The 23,654-nt window shown below is 29.5% G+C and overlaps 2 protein-coding genes and 1 long non-coding RNA gene across 4 annotated transcripts; all 3 read right to left on the bottom strand.

The window, feature by feature from the left end:
* Positions 1-1,631: 1,631 nt before the first annotated feature.
* LOC111413914 (uncharacterized) lies at positions 1,632-2,483 on the bottom strand. 2 transcript variants are annotated; one of them, XM_023045055.2, is made up of 3 exons: positions 2,373-2,483; positions 1,962-2,311; positions 1,632-1,905 (listed from the first exon to the last, which is right to left on the bottom strand). In XM_023045055.2, exons 1-3 carry the CDS (start codon positions 2,418-2,420, stop codon positions 1,722-1,724), a joined length of 582 nt encoding a protein of 193 aa, XP_022900823.2. In that variant the 5' UTR covers positions 2,421-2,483; the 3' UTR covers positions 1,632-1,721. The 2 variants fall into 2 exon arrangements, with proteins under 2 accessions (XP_022900823.2, XP_022900824.2); XM_023045056.2 differs by having other exon boundaries at positions 1,966-2,311.
* Positions 2,484-7,898: 5,415 nt separating this feature from the next.
* Positions 7,899-8,852, bottom strand: LOC111413915 (uncharacterized). Its single transcript, XR_002706228.2, has 3 exons — positions 8,438-8,852; positions 8,159-8,386; positions 7,899-8,099 (listed from the first exon to the last, which is right to left on the bottom strand). It is a non-coding gene; the product is annotated as an uncharacterized lncRNA (long non-coding RNA).
* A 10,844-nt stretch (positions 8,853-19,696) lies between these two features.
* Positions 19,697-21,715, bottom strand: LOC111422050 (uncharacterized). The gene is made up of 2 exons (XM_023055255.2): positions 21,331-21,715; positions 19,697-20,356 (listed from the first exon to the last, which is right to left on the bottom strand). The coding sequence occupies exons 1-2, from the start codon at positions 21,673-21,675 to the stop codon at positions 19,769-19,771; spliced, it is 933 nt and encodes a 310-aa protein (XP_022911023.2). The 5' UTR covers positions 21,676-21,715; the 3' UTR covers positions 19,697-19,768.
* Between the last annotated feature and the right edge of the window lie 1,939 nt (positions 21,716-23,654).

Below are 23,654 nucleotides of genomic sequence, written 5' to 3'. Positions count from 1 at the left end.
AGAAGAAGATGATCTACAAATACCGAGTTCTACCATATCATTGAATTCTCTTTTGGCGATTGCAAATTTAGTTTTGTCAAGTCGTCTCGGCCTACAAAATGGAAGATGTGAATCGGTTATAATGTTTAACAGGTAAATTAAAATCTGGAATAGTGGTTAAATTTGGAAAGGATTTTAAAAGATTTGTAAATTCAGTTGATAATTGGTTTACCGATATAGATCTCATCGATTTTTTGAAAAAGAAAAACTTATCATACGTTGGAACTGTGAGAAAAATAAAAGACAGTTGCTCCCACCATTTGTCTTTGCCAATGGAAGGAAACAATACACCAGCATGTTTAGTTTCACTGATGGAAAAACTTTAGTATCTTACATACCACGAGCAAAGAAGAATGTAATTCTCGTATCCACACTACATGACGACAACACCATCGATCCTAAATCTGAAGAGAAACAAAAGCCAGAGATAATAACTTTTTATAATTCCACCAAGGGCGCTGTCGATACTGTAGATCAGATGTATGCTACCTACAGCGTGAACCGAAATGTGAAGCGGTGGCCGATGGTAATATTTTTCACAATGTTGAATGTGAGTGGTATTAACTCCCAAGTAATTTACCTCGGCAATCGACTGGAACAATTACAAAGACGAGTTTTTCTAAAAACATTGTCCCACCAACTGACGATGGGACAGCTTACTCGAAGAAGTATGAAGACAGTTGGAATCAATACCAAGCTCCAAATGCGACTAAAACGGTTCCAACCCATCAATGAAGCTGATGACTTAGAAAATTCAACTCCTCCACCTCCAAAAAGGCGTAGGTGTTCAACCTGTACAGATGAAAGGAATTTCAAAAGGATGACAAATTATGAATGTAAAAAATGTCGGTCTGCAATGTGCATGTCTTACGTAAATATGGTGTGTGGTACCTGTTATGCTGCATGTCAATGTCGGCCTTCTGCCGAAGAAACTGACACTGAATGAACAAGACAACAATAATTTTTTATATGTATTATTTTCTTTAATAAATGCGTTTTCTTTTCAATATACTTTTTTTTCTTGGTTAAAACTACCATTGAACATCAATAGATGCTTTTAAAGTGCTAATTAAGAATGTGTGTTGCGATTGTTACAAGTGTGCCTGTCAACTTGTATTTTTTTTGTGGACGATATAAATGTAATAAGGTTACGTTCTTGAATAAAGTATTATTATTATTATTATTAATTGGGACGGAATTCAAACGTGTTGGAAAAGAATTATGGCCAGGAGACTGAAAGACTATAGCACATGGTGCTAGAAAGAGTGGACACAAACCATACAAGATGCATCATGTTGCAACTAAAGACGTTGTTGTCTGGAAAGATGTAGCCGATAATCACATGACAATAAGGAAAGTGGACACTGAAAACAAATCGGTACTATTCCAGAAAATTCCTAATATCTCATAATTGCTACCAGATTGGAAGGCCGCTTTGAATTCTAGGAATAATAACAAAAAGTTTTTCCTTATTTTCTTTTCTTTGTATGTTTGCTGGTTTCTAGGTAAATCTTGCAAAAATATTGAAGTCCTCGTTGATTTGTGAGATTTTTAATAGAATAATGGAAAATGTTAAAATTAAATTTATGATAATTTTTTTAATTTGTATTTAATTTAATCAATTTAAACATTACAAAAAATCAACATAAATAAATTACATTTACTATTTTCAGACTTTCTTGTTACCTTTTCCTCACAGCATTGGAATACATACAAGAACAACCAGACGGGATAGAAAATTGTTCTAAACCTAAGGAGTCATCCTCATTTACAACAACCAATCTCACAACAATGAATTGCGTCTCACAAGAACTTGATACACCAATTGGTAAATACTCTTTTCCTACATAACATTCTTCCCCATCACTATAAATCATAAGATTAGAACAATATTAAACGATTATTTAATTAAAATTACTTACTAACAAGATTCAAAAGTAACCGTTTGTCTATAACCCGGAATATTAACGATATTTTTCTCGTGGTTATCAATGGTAAATCCTTTTTTTGGGAACATCGTAATACGTTTGGTGGAGCACATATTAGATTTTGCATCAATTACACCTCCAAATCTAGTTTCTAACGTAATGTTGGTTGCTGGTTTATCAACGACATTTCCAAAAAGTTGCAGATAATTTTCATATTTAGAATCTTTCACGATTTTTTTCGTTTGGTGTTCATTATAAGTCTTCGAATTTTTGCATAAATTATAAACGCAATCTTCCGTTGAAAATATTTCATTAATTCTGATTTCTTTGGGTGTGGGTAAAGCCTTTAATAAAAATTTAATTCAATAAAAATTCGTATTGCAATTAATTAATTATTACGCTTACCATAATCAATTGGATTGCACAAATAAAAATGATTGATTTAACCATCATTTTTCTTTGTTGGTAAGAATGAAGTGTATTGGGCAAGATGATCTTCTCAACTAAGTGTTTAAACGGTTTCGTTCGAGTTTATATTTCATTCGATCTTATTTAATCTAACAGGGATTAGTCCTAACCGCGTCAACATCCTCTGAAAACCCAACTATTTTTTTTTTTTAGTTTGTTTAAAAAGATTTCCCCATCATCATTTGTAGGTCATAAAATGTATTAAACGTTTAAATGTGGGTGTACATATCGTGTTTACTTATATTTTGTGGAAAGAATTGGTGACTAATGTAATTTTACGTCGCCAAAACATTTCTTTTTGTTCCCATTCGAATTTATTCAGTTTCAACGAATGCAAGTTACCTAAAATCTGATTATATAAAAATATATGGAATTCGATGAATTAATATTCAAATAAAGATGATATAACATTCTTCATCACTTAGGTTTTTCTGACTCTCCGGAGTTTTCTGGCACGAACATGTTAAAATGATTTTAAAATTAACATTAAATTTATTGGGATTTATGACGTTAGGTGATTAATCTTTACATACCTCAAAAACGAATTGAGACATCGACATGAAATAAAAAACATTTTGAAGCAAATTTAACCCTTTGTGTCCCGACGGTACTTTAAAGTACCGGTAATTTTAAACACTCATTTTAAACTGTAGTTATCTTTTCGGCGCATTTAGAGCTGTCTGTACTTTCTACTATACAAGTGTATACAAGAAATAATCTGTATAAAAAACGTCGCAATCCGCACTGTAGGATTTTTAGGTACACTTTAAACTTATTCATCCAGATGTGAGGTTAGAAGTTTAGTGAAAAGTGGTGCTATTGAATTTTGTTGTTCAAGAAGGTATTTCTTTGATAAATGGTTATTAAGTGTGATTATTACAGACCATTTTAAAAAGAAAACATTGAGCTTAAATTTAAAATAAGTCTCATTCCTTAATTTCAATAAACATTGTTTCTAAGAATTTTTAAATTAGCATCTTTTTTGACTCTTTTAAATATAAGTGTTGTTTCAACATTTTTGTTCTTAATATTTTTCCAATCAAACCCAACAATTATTATACATCATTTTAAAGAGAAAGCTTTGAGCTTTAATTTAAAATAAGTTTCATTCCTTAACTTCAATAAATACGGCTTCCAGGAATTTTTAAAATAGCATCTTTTTTGACACTCTTAGGTTATACGAAAACGTAAGTTTTATTTCAACTTTTTTTTTCTCTATATTTTTCCAATCCAACCCAACAATTATTATACATCATTTTAAAGAGAAAGCTTTGAGCTTTAATTTAAAATAAGTTTCATTCCTTAATTTCAATAAATACGGCTTACAGGAATTTTTAAATTAGCATCTTTTTAACATTTTTAGGTTATTCGAAAATGTAAGTTTTGTTTCAAAAATTTTTTTCTCTATATTTTTCCAATCCAACCCAACAATTATTATACATCATTTTAAAGAGAAAGCTTTGAGCTTTAATTTAAAATAAGTTTCATTCCTTAACTTCAATAAATACGGCTTCCAGGAATTTTTAAATTAGCATCTTTTTTGACACTTTTAGATTATACGAAAATGTTAGTTTTAACTCAATACTCTTTTTCTCAATATTTTTTTAATTCAACCCATCGATTGTTATACATCGATTTAAACAGAAAGCTTCAAGCTTGAATTTAAAATAAGTTTTATTTCTTAATTTCAATAAACACGGTTTCCAAAAATTTTTTAATTAGCATCTTTTTTTACATTTAGACTATGCGAAAATAGGGGGATTGCATATTTTGCTAAAATTTTATTCCAAAGGCCTTTACTGAGTGTATTTTGATAGCGTTTTAATTCTGTTTGATTCTGTCACAAAGTTTCAAAATGTTTGACTTCTTGGGACACAAAGGGTTAATAAAGATTTAATGTGCTATAAATAATTTCTTATTTTCCATAAACATCGTTGTTATGGTTTTTTGAACCCAACTCTGCATGTTTGATTATTATTAACTTGAAATGTAAATCTTAAAGAATCGTATCTCAAAAACGAATTGAGATATCATCATGAAATAAAGAACATTTTAAAGCAAATTTAATGAAGATTTAATGTGCTATAAATAATTTCTTATTTTCTATAAACATCGTTTTTATGATTTTTTAAACCCAACTCTGCATGTTTGATTATTATAGACATGAAACATAAATGTAAAAAAAATCGTATCTCAAGAACGAATTGAGATATCATCATGAAACGAAGATCATTTTAAAGCTAATTTAATGAAGATGTAATGTGCCATAAATAATTTCTTATTTTCCATAAACATCGTTGCTATGATTTTTTAAACCCAACTCTGCATGTTTGATTATTATAGACAAGAAACATAAACGTAAAAAAAATCGTATCTCAAGAACGAATTGAGATATCATCATGAAACAAAGATCATTTTAAAGCTAATTTAATGAAGATGTAATGTGCCATAAATAATTTCTTATTTCCCATAAACATCGTTGCTATGATTTTTTGAACCAAACTCTGCATGTTTGATTATTATTAACTTGAAATGTTAATCTTAAAGAATCGTATCTCAAAAACGAATTGAGATATCATCATGAAATAAAGAACCTTTTAAAGCAAATTTAATGTGCTATAAATAATTTCCTATTTTCCATAATCATCGTTGTTATGATCTTTTAAACCCAACTCAGCACATTTGATTGTAATAAACATGAAACATAAATTTAAAAAAATCGTATCTCAAGAACGAATTGAGATATCATCATGAAATAAAGATCATTTTAAAGCAAATTTAATGAAGTTTTAATGGGCCATAAATAATTTCTTGTTCTCCATAATCATCGTTGGTATGATTTTTTAACTAAAACTCTACATGTTTGATTAATGTAAATTTAAAAAATCGTATCTCAAGAACGAATTGAGATATCATCATGAAACAAAGATCATTTTAAAGCTAATTTAATGACGATGTAATGTGCCATAAATAATTTCTTATTTTTCATAAACATCGTTGTTATGATTTTTTAAACCCAACTCTGCATGTTTGATTGTAATAGACGCGAAACATAAATATTAAAAAAATCGTATCTCAAGAACGAATTGAGATATCATCATGAAACAAAGATCATTTTAAAGCTAATTTAATGAAGATTTAATGTGCCATAAACAATTTCTTATTATTCATAAACAGAGTTTTTATGATTTTTTTAAATTCAACTTTGCACGTTTGATTGTAAAAGACATGAAACATTAATTTTTTAAAAATCGTATCTCAAGAACGAATTGAGATATCATCATGAAATAAAGATCATTTCAAAGCAAATTTAATGAAGATTTAATGGGCCATAAATAATTTCTTGTTTTAAATAATCATCGTTGGTATGATTTTTTAACTAAAATTCTACATGTTTGATTAATATAAATTTAAAAAATCGTATCTCAAGAATGAATTGAGATATCATCATGAAACAAAGATCATTTTAAAGCTAATTTAATGACGATGTAACGTGCCATAAAGAATTTCTTATTTTCCATAAATATCGTTGTTATGATTTTTTGAACCCAACTCTGCACGTTTGATTATTGTTAATATGAAATGTAAATTTTAAAGAATCGTATCTCAAAAATGAATTGAAATATCATTATGGAACAAAGATCATTTTAAAGCAAACTTAACGAAGTTTTAATGTGCCATAAATAATTTCTTATTTTCTATAATCATCGTTGTTATGATTTTTTAAACCCAACTCTGTATGTTTGATTGTAATAGACGTGAAACATAAATTTAAAATAAATCGTATCTCAAGAACGAATTGAGATATCATCATGAAACAAAGACCATTTTAAAGCTAATTTAATGACGATGTAATGTGCCATAAATAATTTCTTATTTTTCATAATCATCGTTGTTATGATTTTTTAAACCCAACTCTGCATGTTTGATTGTAATAGACATGAAACATAAACTTTAAAAAATCGTATCTCAAGAACGAATTGAGATATCATCATGAAACAAAGATCATTTTAAAGCAATTTTAATGATGATTTAATGTGCCGTAAATAATTTCTTATTTTCCATAAACATCGTTGTTATGATTTTTTGAACCCAAGTCTGCATGTTTGATTATTATTAATATGAAATGTAAATCTTAAAGAATCGTATCTCAAAAACGAATTGAGATATCATTATGAAATAAAATACATTTTAAAGCAAATTTAATGAAAATTTAATGTGCTATAAATAATTTCTTATTTTCCATAAACATCATTGTTATGATTTTTTAAACCCAACTCTGTATGTTTGAGTGTCATAGACGCGAAACATAAATTTTAAAAAATCGTATCTCAAGAATGAATTGAGATATCATCATGAAACAAAGATGATTTTAAAGCTAATTTAATGATGATTTAATGTGCCGTAAATAATTTCTTATTTTCCATAAACATCGTTGTTATGATTTTTTGAACCCAAGTCTGCATGTTTGATTATTATTAATATGAAATGTAAATCTTAAAGAATCGTATCTCAAAAACGAATTGAGATATCATTATGAAATAAAGTACATTTTAAAGCAAATTGAATGAAAATTTAATGTGCTATAAATAATTTCTTATTTTCCATAAACATCATTGTTATGATTTTTTAAACCCAACTCTGCATGTTTGATTAATATAAATTTAAGAAATCGTATCTCAAGAACGAATAGAGATATCATTATGAAACAAAGATCATTTTAAAGCAAATTTAACGAAGATTTAATGTGCCATAAATAATTTCTTATTTTCCATAATCATCGTTGTTATGATTTTTCTAACCCAACTCTGCATGTTTCATTAGTATTAACATGAAATGTAAATTTTAAAAAAATCGTATCTCAAGAACGAATTGAGATATCATCATGAAACAAAGATGATTTTAAAGCTAATTTAATGACGATGTAATGTGCCATAAAGAATTTCTTATTTTCCATAAACATCGTTTTTATGATTTTTTAAACCCAACTCTGCATGTTTGATTATTACAGACATGAAACATAAATTTAAAAAAAATCGTATCTCAAAAACGAATTGAGATATCATTATGAAATAAAGTACATTTTAAAGCAAATTTTATGAAGATGTAATGTGCCATATATAATTTCTTATTTTCCATAAACATCGTTGTTTTGATTTTTTAAACCCAACTCTGCATGTTTAATATAAATTTAAGAAATCGTATCTCAAGAACGAATTGAGATATCATCATGAAACAACGACCATTTTAACGCAATTTTAATGAAGATTTAATGCGCCATACATAATTTCTTATTTTCCATAAACATCGTTGTTATGATTTTTTAAATCTAACTCTGCACATTTGCTTATTCTAACTTTAAGAACAAATATTCAAAAAATCGCCTCAAATGAAGATGATTTAACATTCTTCATAGCTAGGTTTCTCCATCTCTAGGGATTGTTCTGTTACAAACACGTTAAAGCAACTTTAAAGTTAACGTTTATTTCCTTTAAATATATACATAAATAAATAGTTATAACAAATTAATTTTATGTTATAAAATTCATACATTTTTTTACTCATCAAATTATTTACAATCTCACATATTTTTGGTGAAACAGTTCTTCAATTTGGATCTTCTCTTCAAAAACGCGAGTTTCTTACTTTTAAAAATCAAGTTCTCTAAAAATATAGGTAATAATAACCACAACATTCTAAGAATAATAATAAAATAAACTAACATCTCACATATTCGAGGTGTTGCTTAAAATCTTCCGTATTAATAACGATGGTGATATGTTCCGTTTTGTTTTAATATTTCCAAGATCTCTTCCATGGTTCCAATTAAAAAACACGTGATATTTACTGTCTTCTTTTAAAACCTCTTGAATTTTTTCATAAGGGTAATTAGGAGAATCTTTACAAAATCCATAATAACAATTATGAGCTGTACCCCAAATTTCCATAACCTACATTATTCATAAAAATTTACCTCACAATAAAAAAACTTCAATATTTACCAAAAACGTCAGAATTAATCCACAACAAAAAAAGTTCTTTCCCATATTATTTATTTAATTTCACGAATTTTCATTAATTTCCTCTTAAAATCACGACAACGGCGTCACATAAAGTCACAAAGGATATAGTGGTTAATAAATTTCCTGTTAACACGAATCTTATCACAAAAACTATTTAAACCATTCAATAATCGCGAATAAAATTTCTTAGAGAACTAAATAAATAAACGTCGTTTTTACTTTTATACAAACAACACAATTCGTTATCTGTATCGTCACTTTTAAAAATTTCCCAAGATTATCTATAACATCTTATACTACACCAAACACTATGCTTTTATATACTGCGAAATGGGGAAACCCTGACGTGAATAACCTCGATCTCGTTGGTTGCACCAAGATCTTTAAACTGGAATTTCCAACTCTTCGTGACGCTTAAAGATTATTTATACAAGTAAACAGGATGGCAGTATTGATTTAAGGAGATGAATCTTGTAAATCACCGCTTAAACATCTAAAAAGTCTTATCAATGATTTCTTAATTTCCAGAAACATCATTGTTACGATTTTTTAAACCCAACTTGGAATGTTTGATTGTTACAGATATGAAATATAAACTTTAAACAATTGTATCTCAAGAACGAATTGAGATATCATCATGAAATAAAGAACATTTTAAAGCAAATTTGATGAGGATTTACTGTGCAATAAATAATTTCTTATTTTTCATAAACATCGTTGTTATGATTTTTTGAACCCAAATCTGCATGTTTTATTATTAACATGAAATGTAAATTTTAGAAAAGTCGTATCTCATGAACGAATTGAGATATCACCATGAAACAAATAACATTTTAAAGCAAATTTGATGAAGATTTAATGTGCCATAAATAATTTCTTTTTTTCCATAATCATCGTTGTTATGATTTTTTAAACCCAACTCTGTAGGTTTGATTATTATTAATATGACATGTACATTTTAAAGAATCGTATCTCAAAAACGAATTGAGATATTATTATGAAACAAAGATCATATTAAAGCAAATTTATTGAAGATTTATTGTGCCATAAATAATTTCTTGTTTTCCATAATAATCGTTGTTATGATTTTTTGAACCCAAATCTGCATGTTTGACTATTATTAATATGAAATGTAAATTTTAAAGAATCGTATCTCAAGAATGAATTGAGATATCATCGTGAAATTAAGAACATTTTAAAGCAAATTTAATGAAGATTTAATGTGCCATAAATAATTTCTTATTTTTCATAAACATCGTTGTTATGGTTTTTTGAACCCAACTCTGCATGTTTAATTATTATTAATATGAAATGTAAATTTTAAAGAATCGTATCTCAAGAATGAATTGAGGTATCATCATGAAATAGAGAACATTTTAAAGCAAATTTAATGAAGATTTATTGTGCCATAAATAATTTCTTGTTTTCCAAAATCATCGTTGTTATGATTTTTTGAACCCAAACCTGCATGTTTGATTATTATTAATATGAAATGTAAATTTTAAAGAATCGTATCGCAAGAATGAATTGAGATATCATCACGAAATAAAGAACATTTTAAAGCAAATTTAATGAAGATTTATTGTGCCATAAATAATTTCTTGTTTTCCATAATCATCGTTGTTATGATTTTTTGAACCCAAATCTGCATGTTTGATTATTATCAATATGAAACATAAATTTCTTAAAAATCGTATCTCAAGAACGAATTGAGACATCATCATGAAACAAAGATCATTTTAAAGCAAATTTAATGAAGATTAAATGTGCCGTAAATAATTTCTTATTTTCCATAAACATCGTTGTTATGATTTTTTGAACCCAACTCTGTAGGTTTGATTATTATTAATATGACATGTACATTTTAAAGAATCGTATCTCAAAAACGAATTGAGATATTATTATGAAACAAAGATCATATTAAAGCAAATTTATTAAAGATTTATTCTGCCATAAATAATTTTTTGTTTTCCATAATCATCGTTGTTATGATTTTTTGAATCCAAATCTGCATGTTTGATTATTATTAATATGAAATATAAATTTTAAAGTATCATGAAATTAAGAACATTTTAAAGCAAATTTAATGAAGATTTAATATGCCATAAATAATTTCTTATTTTCCATAAACATCGTTGTTATGATTTTTTGAACCCAACTTTGTAGGTTTGATTATTATTAATATGAAATGTAAATTTTAAAGAATCGTAAATCAAGAACGAATTGAGATGTCATTATGAAACAAAGATCATTTTAAAGCAAATTTAATGAAAATTGAATGTGCAATAAATAATTTCTTATTTTTCATAAACATCGTTGTTATGATTTTTTGAAGCCAACTCTGCAGGTTTGATTATTATTAATAGACATGTACATTTTAAAGAATCGTATCTCAAAAACGAATTGAGATATTATTATGAAACAAAGATTATATTAAAGCAAATTTATTGAAGATTTATTGTGCCATAAATAATTTCTTGTTTTCCATAATCATCGTTATTATGATTTTTTGAACCCAAATCTGCATGTTTGATTATTATTAATATGAAATGTAAATTTTAAAGAATCGTATCTCAAGAATGAATTGAGATATCATCATGAAATGAAGAACATTTTAAAGCAAATTTAATGAAGATTTAATGCGCCATAAATAATTTCTTATTTTTCATAAACATCGTTGTTATGGTTTTTTGAACCCAACTCTGCATGTTTGATTATTATTAATATGAAATGTAAATGTTAAAGAATCGTATCTCAAGAATGAATTAAGATATCATCATGAAATTAAGAACATTTTGAAGCAAATTTAATGAAGATTTAATATGCCATAAATAATTTCTTATTTTTCATAAACATCGTTGTTATGGTTTTTTGAAACCAACTCTGCATGTTTAATTATTATTAATATGAAATGTAAGTTTTAAAGAATTGTATCTCAAGAATGAATTGAGATATCATCATGAAATAGAGAACATTTTAAAGCAAATTGAATGAAGATTTATTGTGCCATAAATAACTTATTATTTTCCATAATCATCAATGTTATGACTTTTTAAACCCAACTCTGCATGTTTGATTGTAATAGACATGAAACATAAATTTTTAAAAAATCGTATCTCAAGAACGAATTGAGATATCATCATGAAACAAAGATCATTTTAAAGCTAATTTAATAAAGATTTAATATGCAGTAAATAATTTCTTATTTTCCATAAACATCGTTGTTATGGTTTTTCTAACCCAACTCTGCATGTTTGAGTATTATTAACATGAAATTTAAAGTTTAGAAAAGTCGTATCTCAAGAACGAATTGAGATATCACCATGAAGCAAATAACATTTTAAAGCAAATTTGATGAAGATTTAATGTGCCATAAATAATTTCTTTTTTTCCATAATCATCGTTGTTATGATATTTTGAACCCAACTCTGTAGGTTTGATTATTATTAATATGACATGTACATTTTAAATAATCGTATCTCAAAAACGAATTGAGATATTATTATGAAACAAAGATCATATTAAAGCAAATTCCTTGAAGATTTATTGTGCCATAAATAATTTCTTGTTTTCCATAATCATCGTTGTTATGATTTTTTGAACCCAAATCTGCATGTTTAATTATTATTAATATGAAATGTAAATTTTAAAGAATCGTATCTCAAGAATGAATTGAGATATCATCATGAAATTAACAACATTTTAAAGCAAATTTATTGAAGATTTAATGTGCCATAAATAATTTCTTATTTTTCATAAACATCGTTGTTATGGTTTTTTGAACACAACTCTGCATGTTTAATTATTATTAATATGAAATGTAAATTTTAAAGAATCGTATCTCAAGAATGAATTGAGATATCATCATGAAATAAAGAACATTTTAAAGCAAATTTAATGAAAATTTATTGTGCCATAAATAATTTATTACTTTCCATAATCATCGTTGTTACGATTTTTTAAACCCAACTCTGCACGGTAGATTGTTATAGATGTGAAATATAAATTTAAAATAATCGTAAATGAAGAACAAATTGAAACAAAGATCATTCTGAAGCAAATTTAATGAAGATTTAATGTGCCATAAATAATTTCTTATTTTTCATAAACATCGTTGTTATGGTTTTTTGAACCCAACTCTGCATGTTTGATTATTATTACTATGAAATGTAAATTTTAAAGAATCGTATCTCAAGAATGAATTGAGATATCATCATGAAATAGAGAACATTTTAAAGCAAATTTAATGAAGATTTATTGTGCTATAAATAATTTATTATTTTCCATAATCGTCGTTGTTACGATTTTTAAACCCAACTCTGCATGTTTGATTATTATCAATATGAGATGTAAATTTTAAAGAATCGTAAATCAAGAACGAATTGAGATATCATCATGAAATAAAAAACATTTTAAAACAAATTTGATGAAAATTTATTATGCCATAAATAATTTCTTATTTTCCATAATCATCGTTGTTATTGTTTTTTGAACCCAAGTCCGCATGTATGACTATTACAAACACCAAACTTTAAGAACAGTTATTTAAATAGATCATATCTCAACAACAAATTGAGATATCATAATGAAATAAAAAGCAATTTAAAGTAAATTTACTTAGGATTTAATACTTTGAAGGTGACTTTTTCAAACCTTAAAATTTCAGACTTATGATGTTTTGAATTCAACCTTGCGTAAGCATAAACATTAAAGTTAGGGTAAAGGTATTTAATCATATGTGATCATATCTGATGATATCAAGAGAGAGCTAAGAATTTGTCTTAAAATTTTTACAACTCTCATTGAATATGTTACAGGTAAAACGTGCATTTCAGTTAATGTATACATTAGCTAGTCAATGTATACATTAACATAATGTTTTAGTGAAAGTATTTTCTGATCATAGAGTGTATACATTTACTAGTGAATGCGTACATACACTAGGTGTATCCATTTGCTAATAGATGATAGTAAAAGTAAAAACCAAATGTAAGCGACCTCAGTTAATAGATTTGAAAAATGTTTTTCTTTAACGTCAGGTTTAAGGTCAACAAAAGAAAGGACTAAATTTTTAAAACATAAATATTTCGAAACTTTTATTGTTTCTTCTTCAGGATGATTGGTTAATTTTGTCCAGGAATTTAATATAGTTTAATCATTTTTTTATAAATAAATATTTAAAACTATTTGAATAAAGAAATTATTTAGATTTTGTCTGCACAAGATGTTTCGCCGTCGTATTAGCAAAACCACACGGTAATTTTTTTTTAAATTTTACTTTTATCCATGGATTCAGATTTTGCAATCAAAAACATAGGGTGCCATTTAAAAAATTAGTCGTAACTCATGTAAAATGGACCACCCTGTACAGTGTGTTAATTAATTATCGTACCCGACGTCATCATTGCAAGTATGCAACCAATATCACAATGAATATATCTGAATACGCAAATTCCATATTGCAATACAAATACTGTGATATTGGTTGCATACTTGTATATATACATTGTATATATATCTTCTGAAAGAGCGAAATTTTATGTTTAATTTTGTATAATAATCATAAATCCACCTCTATCATTAAATCTTTGGTAACTAATTAAAATCTAACGGTTTTAATTAAAATTTAAGTATTAAGCTAAACTAGCTTTTTCAAAAGATTTTTTTTCTAGAACAATTTTTAACCTTTTTTTATGCTCCTTATTAATAACCCTAACGGTTATTTTTAAGATTACGCAAGGATACGTTCAGAAATTTATAAATCTAAAATTTGAAGATTTGGAGAAATGATCTTCAGCATGTTAAATACTAAGTAAATTTGCATCAATTTGCTTGTTATATCATAACGATATCTCCATTAGTTTTTGAGATAGTAGAGATTAATTGCCCTAACGTTTATGTTTAAGGTTATGCAAGGTTGGGTTCAAAAATTCATAAATCTAAAATTTGAAGATTTGTAGAAATGCTTTTTATTTCATAACGATATCTCAATTAGTTTTTGAGATACGTAAAGATTAATTGCGTAACATGTATGTTTAAGTGTTATAGATTTATAGAATTTAATTTGATTTGTTTTGCATCTTAGCGTTCTGAGTTTGCGTGTTGTGTATACTGTTTATATAAAAGATGTAAATTTGGGAAACCAGTTTCAGTTCTAAATAAATTTTTAGTTGAACACATCTTCGTACTTTTATTGAGTAAAGACGTAGCAAGTGGCGACGAGGATAAAAATTATAAAAAGTGAAAATAAAGTTAACATCAAGAATGACAACAGGAAGAATTGAAGAATTCGATGTAAGAAATGGGAACTGGACATCTTATATCGCACGTGTGCGTCAATTTTTTAAAGCAAATGAAATAAAACCGGAACTCGAAACGGCCATGTTAATTACGGTTATGGGGGCAGAATCTTTTGATATATTAACGGATTTATGCAGTCCTAAGAAACCGGAAGATGAGAAATTTGAAGATTTAGTAGCAAAAATGGAAAAACATTTTAATCCGAAACCGTTGGAAATAGCAGAACGTTATAAATTTCGTCGCGCTGTACAAGAACCAGAGGAAAACATTACAAATTTTATGGTAAAATTGAAGAAATTAGCAAAAAATTGTAATTTTGGGGCACAATTGGAAGAAAACCTTCGAGATCAAATAGTGTTTGGTTTAAAAAGCGAAATAATTCGTCAACGTTTGTTTTCGGAAGCAACTTTAACGTACGATACGGCGTGTACATTAGCTATTGGTATGGAATCTGCAGCAATCAACGCGGGGTTTGTAATGGGATCAACAACACAGATGAATAAATTCCAGGTGGTTGGACGCCATCAACAGGAAGTCAAGCCGGGAAAATCGTCAACGCAAGATTCGTCCACCAGAGGGAAACGATGTAAGCACTGTGGAAAGGAAAATCACAGCGCCGCCAACTGTTTCTTCAGAGAAGCGAAATGTCACACGTGTAATAAGGTTGGTCATATTAGCGCCATATGTCATTCTAAAGTAAAGAATAATAAAAATAATTTAAAATTTAGACCTAAATTTAATAAATACGTAAGTAACGATGTAAATAAATCAAATGATGATAATGTTAATTTCTTTAATATGTCAAGCGAAAAATGCAAACCGTTAAAGATAAGTTTAAAAATTAACAATAAAGTTTATATAATGGAAGTTGACACAGGGTCAGAAATTTCCGCCATTTCAAAGGATATTTATGATAGATATTTCCTTAAACATAAATTAGAAATCTCTGATATAAATTTAAAGTCATACAATGGAAATAAAATTGTTGTTTTGGGATTTTTGCATGTTAATGTATATTATAATGCCGTAAATCAAAACAATTTGAAATTATACGTCATTAATCATGGTGGCCCACCATTGATTGGTCGTGATTGGATAAAGAAATTGGGCATTTCAATTGATTCTTTATTTAATATGAACTCTATAAATGATTCAGATCTATTCGCAAAGAATTTACAACAAACATTCCCCAAAGTTTTTGAAAATAAATTAGGTACATTTAAGGTAGGAAAAATTAAATTATATCTAAAAGAAAATTTTATTCCTAAATATTGTAAAGCCCGTCATGTTCCTTTTGCTTTGAAAGATAAAATTGAAACGGAACTTGATCGGTTAGTTAATTTGAAAGTTTTGACACCGATAAATTTTTCGGAATGGGCTACACCGATTGTACCTGTCCTTAAACCTAATGGACAAATACGAATTTGTGGGGACTATAAGATTACTATAAATAATTATTTAAATATCGATAAATATCCAATTCCAAAAATTGATGATTTATTGGCTACATTAAAAGGGTCTTGTTATTTTTCAAAAATTGACTTATCACAAGCGTATTCCCAGATTGAATTAGATGAAGAGTCACAGAAATTAGTAGTAATTAATACTCATAAAGGGTTATTCAAATATAATAGATTACCTTATGGAGTAGCCAGTAGCCCAGGAATATTTCAACGATTAATGGAGAATGTGTTTGTAAATGTAAAAGGAGTAGTGGTGTTTTTAGATGATATTTTAATATATTCCGAATCAAAAGAGGAACATTGGAAAATTATGAAAGAAGTTTTCAATAAATTAGAAACTTACGGATTAAAGCTACAAATATCTAAATGCAATTTTTGTATGAAAAAGGTGGAATATTTAGGCGTAGTAATTGATAAAGAAGGAATTCATACTTCTCCAAGTAAAATCGAAGCTATTTTAAAATGTAAAACGCCAAATAACGTAACAGAACTTAGAGCTTTTTTGGGTCTAGTTAATTATTACGCAAAATTTATACCTAATGCTGCTTCTAAATTAGTTCCTTTATACGCATTACTAAAGAAACATGCACCTTTTCGGTGGAATAGAGAACAAGAAGTAGTTTTTGAGTCAATTAAAAAAGAAATGGGATCACCACGAGTATTAACGCATTATGATCCTAAATTACCTTTATTTTTGTCATGTGATGCAAGTTCTTATGGAATTGGCGCGGTCATTTCGCAGGAAATGTTAAATGGCGAAATCCGTCCGATTGCATACGCATCTAGAACGTTATCACAATCAGAGAAAGCATACTCGCAAATAGATAAGGAAGCACTCGCGATAATTTATGGAGTTAAAAAGTTTCATCAGTATATTTTTGGGCGAAACTTTACCTTATTAACAGATCATAAACCTTTAATTAGTATATTTGGAAATAAAAAAGGCATTCCCGTACTGGCTGCTAGTCGTTTGCAAAGGTGGAGTATAATTTTATCGACCTATCAATATTCAATTAAATTTATAAATTCCAAAGAGAACATAATCGCGGACGCATTGTCGCGGTTGCCGTTAAAACATAAACATGAAGAGAGCGTCGATATGGGTTATTTATTCTATTTACAAGAATTTCCACCAATAAATCATAAACACATTAAAATGCAAACTAGAATAGATCCAGTTCTGAGTAAAGTGTACAGTTATTGCTTACACGGCTGGCCGGATCGGAAAGATATAGGGGATGAATTTTTACCTTTTGTAAATAAGAAAGATCAATTACATTTGGAATACGACTGTATAGTATGGGGTTATAGAATGGTAATTCCCACAAAATTACGTAGCGCTTTATTAGCCGAAATTCATTCATAGCTCGCAGTTATTTTTGGTGGCCGAGTTTGGATGCAGATATTGAAAGAATGTGTAAAAGTTGTGAAATCTGTGCCGCAGTAATGAATAATCCACCTAAAATTGCACCTAGACCCTGGCCCTTAACAAATAGACCATGGAGTAGACTTCATTTAGATTTTTTAGGCCCTATTTTTGGTAAACGTTATTTAATTTTAATTGATACATACACCAAATGGATTGAGGTTGAGCAAATGAGTTGCACAAATGCAGAATCATTAATTACCTATTTGAGAAAAATATTTTGCCAGTTTGGTTTGCCGGACGTGATCGTATCCGATAATGGACCTCCTTTTTCTTCTGCAGAATTTAGTAATTATTTAAAATTGAATGGTATTCGGCAAATGTTCTCGCCTCCATATCATCCACAGAGCAACGGAGCTGCAGAAAATGCCGTGAAAATAATTAAAAATGCAATAAAGAAAGCAGCATTACAGAAAGAGGATATAAATATAGCTTTGTGTAGATATTTATTTGATTATCGGAATATATCTCAAAGTATTACCGAAGTTAGTCCAGCTGTGGCCATGTTTGGAAGAAACTTAAAATCTAGATTAGATTTGTTAATACCGAATAGACAAAACATTGTGGAAAGAAACATGACAAAAGTAGAAGAACGTAGTTATGCGGAAGAAAGAAATAAGGTTCTGGATATGAACGAGGAAGTATTGGTCAAATCTTATACAAAACCTAACATGCCAACTTGGGAAAAAGGAATAATTAAGGAAAACCCAAGCCAAAACATTTTTGAGGTTAAGACAAATTCAGGGAATATTGTCAGGCGACATTCCAATCAAATTAGACCATTAAATATCCGAAAATCCCTTCCTTTGTGCACTCCCGATTCGTTCCTGAGTGAGCCTAGTTCGAGTGATACTGTAGAACCGAAGAACGCAACAAGCGAACAAATTGAAATTGGCAATACAGTAGATATAACTTCTGAAACACCGTCGTCGTCTCGGTATAATTTGCGACCGAGAAATTAGAGTTAGTAGTTAGTTTTCTTTAAATGATTAAGTTCACAAATTATGAATGTAATTAGAGTATTATTTAGTTTTATTTGTTTTTGTAAAAAAAAAAAATAAATAAATAAATAAATAAAAAAGAAATAAGGATAGGGGTGTTATAGATTTATAGAATTTAATTTGATTTGTTTTGCATCTTAGCGTTCTGAGTTTGCGTGTTGTGTATACTGTTTATATAAAAGATGTAAATTTGGGAAACCAGTTTCAGTTCTAAATAAATTTTTAGTTGAACACATCTTCGTACTTTTATTGAGTAAAGACGTAGCATTAAGATTATATATTCTTAGTGTTTATTTACTTATTCTAGTTACAATCACCTATATTAACATAAGTATAACGCCATACATAACCTTAATCTGACCGCGTCCAACTTTAACGGGACTTATGCCCGGGATACACGAGGCTAGTTTTGTAAGCTAGGATAGCAAGCTAGGTAAGCTAGATAACTGTCCTGGCTTGCTGTCCTCGCTTGGAAGATGCTAGTGCTGTTTACATGATGCCAGTAATTTTAACCCAGCCAAGCCAGTACCATTGCAGACGGTTGACGGTATTGACGGTACAAAACGTCCGTGAAGTAAAATGAACTGCATTCGCAAGAAAAACACAATACGACTGAAACAGTTACTTCGGAAACTATGTCAATTTGCATTAGACGAATTACTAGAAGATGTATTAGAAAAACGTGTATGGACAAGACCATGGCTTTTAAGAAGGAATGAACGTGGATCATCTGCTTTACTTTTAAAAGAACTTTGCAATAACGATATAGGCGAGTACAAGAGTATTTTGCGAATGACGCCCGATATGTTTGATATTCTGTTGAGTCTTGTGACGCCAAAAATACAAGGAATGGATACAATAATGAGACAGGCGTTACCTGCAAGAATAAAATTGGAGATCACTTTAGATTTTCTTTCGTCCGGTATTAGTTACAGGAGGCTTAGTCACATTTATCGGGTTTCAAGATGTGCTATAGGCAAATTTATACAATATATAGAAGTATGTGTCGAAATCTACAAGGTATTGGAAGAAAACATTAAGGTTTGTATTATTTTTTATTTATTAAAAATACATTTGGGAATAATAACAAAGAATGTGATGTTCTTCCACCTCCACAACATTATGCATTTTTGAATGCTGTGGTAATCACATCGAAAACGTTCGTTGAATCTTCATAGTCAATACTGAATGTCGTGTCTGAAGACTCGTGACTCGGTGTCTGGTATGAAAATGTTGTATTACTATAATTTAAATCCGTCTTTCGACAACGAGATAATGTAGCATTGATTTCATTCCGAGCAGTAATAGCCTGAATAGATGATAACATTTTAAGTTGACAAGCTACAAATGCTCTAAAAATATCGTGTTCATTTTGTTGTGGTATTATTGTATGGTCTCTATTTAAATCATTCGTGAGCGACCTAATTTCGTTGACCAATGTTGCCACTTGCGCAATTTTTTTCTTTTTTGGGGCTGGTGTCTCTGGCACTTTGAGCTGTGATTTAGATGTAGATGGTTTCGCAGCAGCTGGTACTGTTGTTTTCGTAGTTATTTCCGCGGACTTGTTGCGTTGCGTTATATTATTTGATGTAGACGTAGATTGTGAAACATTTTCTGACATTGCATCATTGTCATCATTGTTAATATTATCGATATTCAGATTTTCAGTATTGGTTCGTTCTTCATCCACTGCTGACTCTTCACTGTCCTGAAAAAAAACAATCATTTTACTAATTATAAACTGTATATTTTTACAGATCCCCACTAATTTCGAAGAATGGGCGGAAATAGAAAATGGATTTAGAAACAGATGGAATCTCCCATTTTGCTACGGTGCCATTGATGGAAAGCATATTCAAATTTTAGCTCCTGGTAATAGTGGAACTATATATTTCAATTATAAAAAAGTATTCAGTATAGTTCTTATGGCAATAGTTGATTACGACTATTGTTTTCGATATATAGATGTCGGAGCCTGTGGAATGTCATCAGATGGAGGTGTATTTAAAAATTGTTCCATATATAATAAACTGGAGAATAATCTTTTACCAAATGGTGGAGTGATTGTTACTGATGCCGCATTTTTTTTAAAATCATACATTTTAAAACCTTATCCAGGCGACAACTTAACATTGCCACAAAAAGTTTTCAATTACCGACTATCCAGAGCCAGACGTGTAGTGGAAAATGCCTTTGGGATATTGGCAAGCCGATTTCGTGTATTTCAAAAACCAATAGCAGCTAATGTAGATACAGTGGATAAAATTGTATTAGCAGCATGTGCTTTGCATAATTGGTTGAGAAAGAAAATCGAAACACTTATCTAACCAGCAGTGATGTCGACCATGAAGATATTGAAACAGGAAACTCCTCTCTTGGCTCATGGAGAACAGATACAGAAGGTTTACAAAGCATATGTCCCAAGGAAGTAACCATTCTTCGATTTCAGCAATCCAGAAAAGAGAAACCTTTAAAAACTACTTTAACAATAAAGGTACTGTGCCTTGGTAATCAAGAATGATAAGATAATCATTAATTTTTATACCTAAACTGAAGTATTGTTCAAGAGTGATTCTTCTGTACGCTTGTACTACATACTACTTTATTCTGTGCTGTAGGTATAATAAATAGATAATAAGTAATACTTAATAAATAAATAATGAATGAAAAGAATTCACTTACCGTTGTTTTTCTTTTCATTGGTACATTTTTAATGAAACTGTGCATTTCCTTGAACCAATTTAACTTTGACGTATATTCCTCTTGAGAACCAGCTCTAGACCTGGTTGATTTATCAATTTTTGACAGTTCTTGACAATAAGTTGCTCTTAAATTTTTTATTTTATTTTTTACTTCTTTGGTATTCATTTGTATACCCATTGTCAATAATTCTCCACACATTTTTTGTAGTGCTGAATCTCGCATAGATTTGTCTTTATAAGACGGAATGGTAGCGTTCCATAGACATTCCTTCTCACGGTACAATTGTACAAACTTTAAATTTATTTCGTTACTTAGTTTCGGCATCTCGTTGCAGAAACATACGTAGTTGCAGTCAGACAAACAAAACCGCTTGGACACTGCGCACTAGCCGAACGGATACTAGCTTCCCCGGCCACACGAAGCGAAACCGAAGCCAGCACAGCAAAATCAGTGGTGGGGGAAGCTTACTAGCTTTAAAAATAGAACGGCAAGCTATTAAACTATCCTGGCTTCAGACACTAGCTTACTAGCCTGGAATAAAGCTAGTTTTGTATACACGAAGATAGATGCACTAGCTTGCTAGCTTACTAGCACTAGCTTGCTATCCTAGCTTACAAAACTAGCCTCGTGTATCCCGGGCATTACTCATTACATAACTACCTTACTGGCATGCTACGGTAATGTAATCTATTAATACTAGCAAGTTTTGAGACCAAAGAAGGGAACGATAGGATGAAAAATATGAATGTAAGCTGGTGGTGCAAGGAATTACAAGGTGGACTTAAAGAAGCTGCGTCTGGTCTCAATGTTATAGTTGTGAATCCCACAAGAGCATTTCTGGAGATGTGAAAAAGAGAAGCCGAATGGGCGAGTTTGGCTAATATGCGCATTGATAGCGGACAGGTTATTGGTATGTATGGAATAGAATGGTAAGCTGGATGAAGGAGAGTTTGGGTTTAGGATTGACCAAGGTATAGCCCAGGCATTGTACCGAATGCGCAAGTAAACTTCTCGATGTGCTTTAAATAGCCGAGTTATTTATTGACTGCGATAGAGAATTTTCTGAACACAATGTATTGAGTTAGTTATGTAGCCAACAGAGGAAATCCACAAGACTTAGGCAAATCCTCGTTATTTGCGCCATTAATTAATGATTGGGAAGGATGAGGGAGGTGTTCGATCCAGGAGAGTCCAGCAAGGGTATGCAACTTTTAGCATACTTCCTTCAACATGTATTTAAACCGGATTGGGTTGTCTGGTTGTTTGGATAGGAGGAGAGTGGAAAGAAGGGATGAAGTTAGAATAAAAAGAGAGGTAGAGAGAATGATTGAAGATGATAGAAATGTGCAGTTGTAAAGATTCTCTGAAGAAAATCCAAAGATTTTAGATTATGAAATATACTATTGGATTAGTGTCAATCAAAACAGTTGTAATTTCGTTTTTATGAATATTTATGTCAAAATATTCAAGTCGGTTTGAAACATATTCATGTTCTTTAGCAAAGATTTCAGAAAACAAGTTAGAGTATGGTAACATGTCCATTGGATATTACAGCAACTTCTGGGCTGCAATTGCAAACATGGTAACATATGATGATGAGCTTAAATGAACTTAATTTCACTAAAAATTTTAATTAGTTCAAAAATTTTACTTGTTATTCCAGAATTTGTTGCAATAATTAATCTAGCGCAACAGTTTTATCACGACATCATTGATTTAGCATCTCATCTCAATATTAATTATGAATTATAATATGAAATAAATTATAATTTAAGTCGTGTGTTTATTTCAAACAAAATTAAAAACAAATCTTCATTTTCAACTATGAAAATCAATATCTTTTATGTATCTTTTTGCAACAAATTGCGACATTCTCTAATTCATTTCTGAATATCTTGTTAATAACAAATTACGTCGTCAGAAAAGAAAAAATGTATGCACGTAGATTTGTTATACAAAATCATTTCAAAACCAAGGTTACGATATACACTTATTTTTGTGTTTGTACGATTTTATTTTGTGTTTTCGCTTAGATGTATTTGGGAACTTTGCGTTGGTAAAAACTTATAATCCTTATTTAGATATATTTCCAAACTTTTTCAATGTTTTTGTACTAATAGCGACGACTTACACGATGGCGCCAATGTGGGATTGGATTAAACCCACTGTTACCCGCAGTTCTAATAAATCTCGAAGTTCTTCATCCAGAACCCCCTCTTCAAGCGACGGGAGTGAACGGGAGTCCTGGTCGAAATCTTCGAGCAGAACGAGATCAAGATCAGACATACGATCAACAAGATCAA

Source organism: Onthophagus taurus, chromosome 3, assembly GCF_036711975.1.
Source record: "Onthophagus taurus isolate NC chromosome 3, IU_Otau_3.0, whole genome shotgun sequence".
NCBI classification, from domain to species: Eukaryota; Metazoa; Arthropoda; class Insecta; order Coleoptera; family Scarabaeidae; genus Onthophagus; species Onthophagus taurus.
The sequence above is the reverse complement of the archived record's forward strand: the minus strand, read 5'-3'. Positions and strand labels throughout refer to the sequence as shown.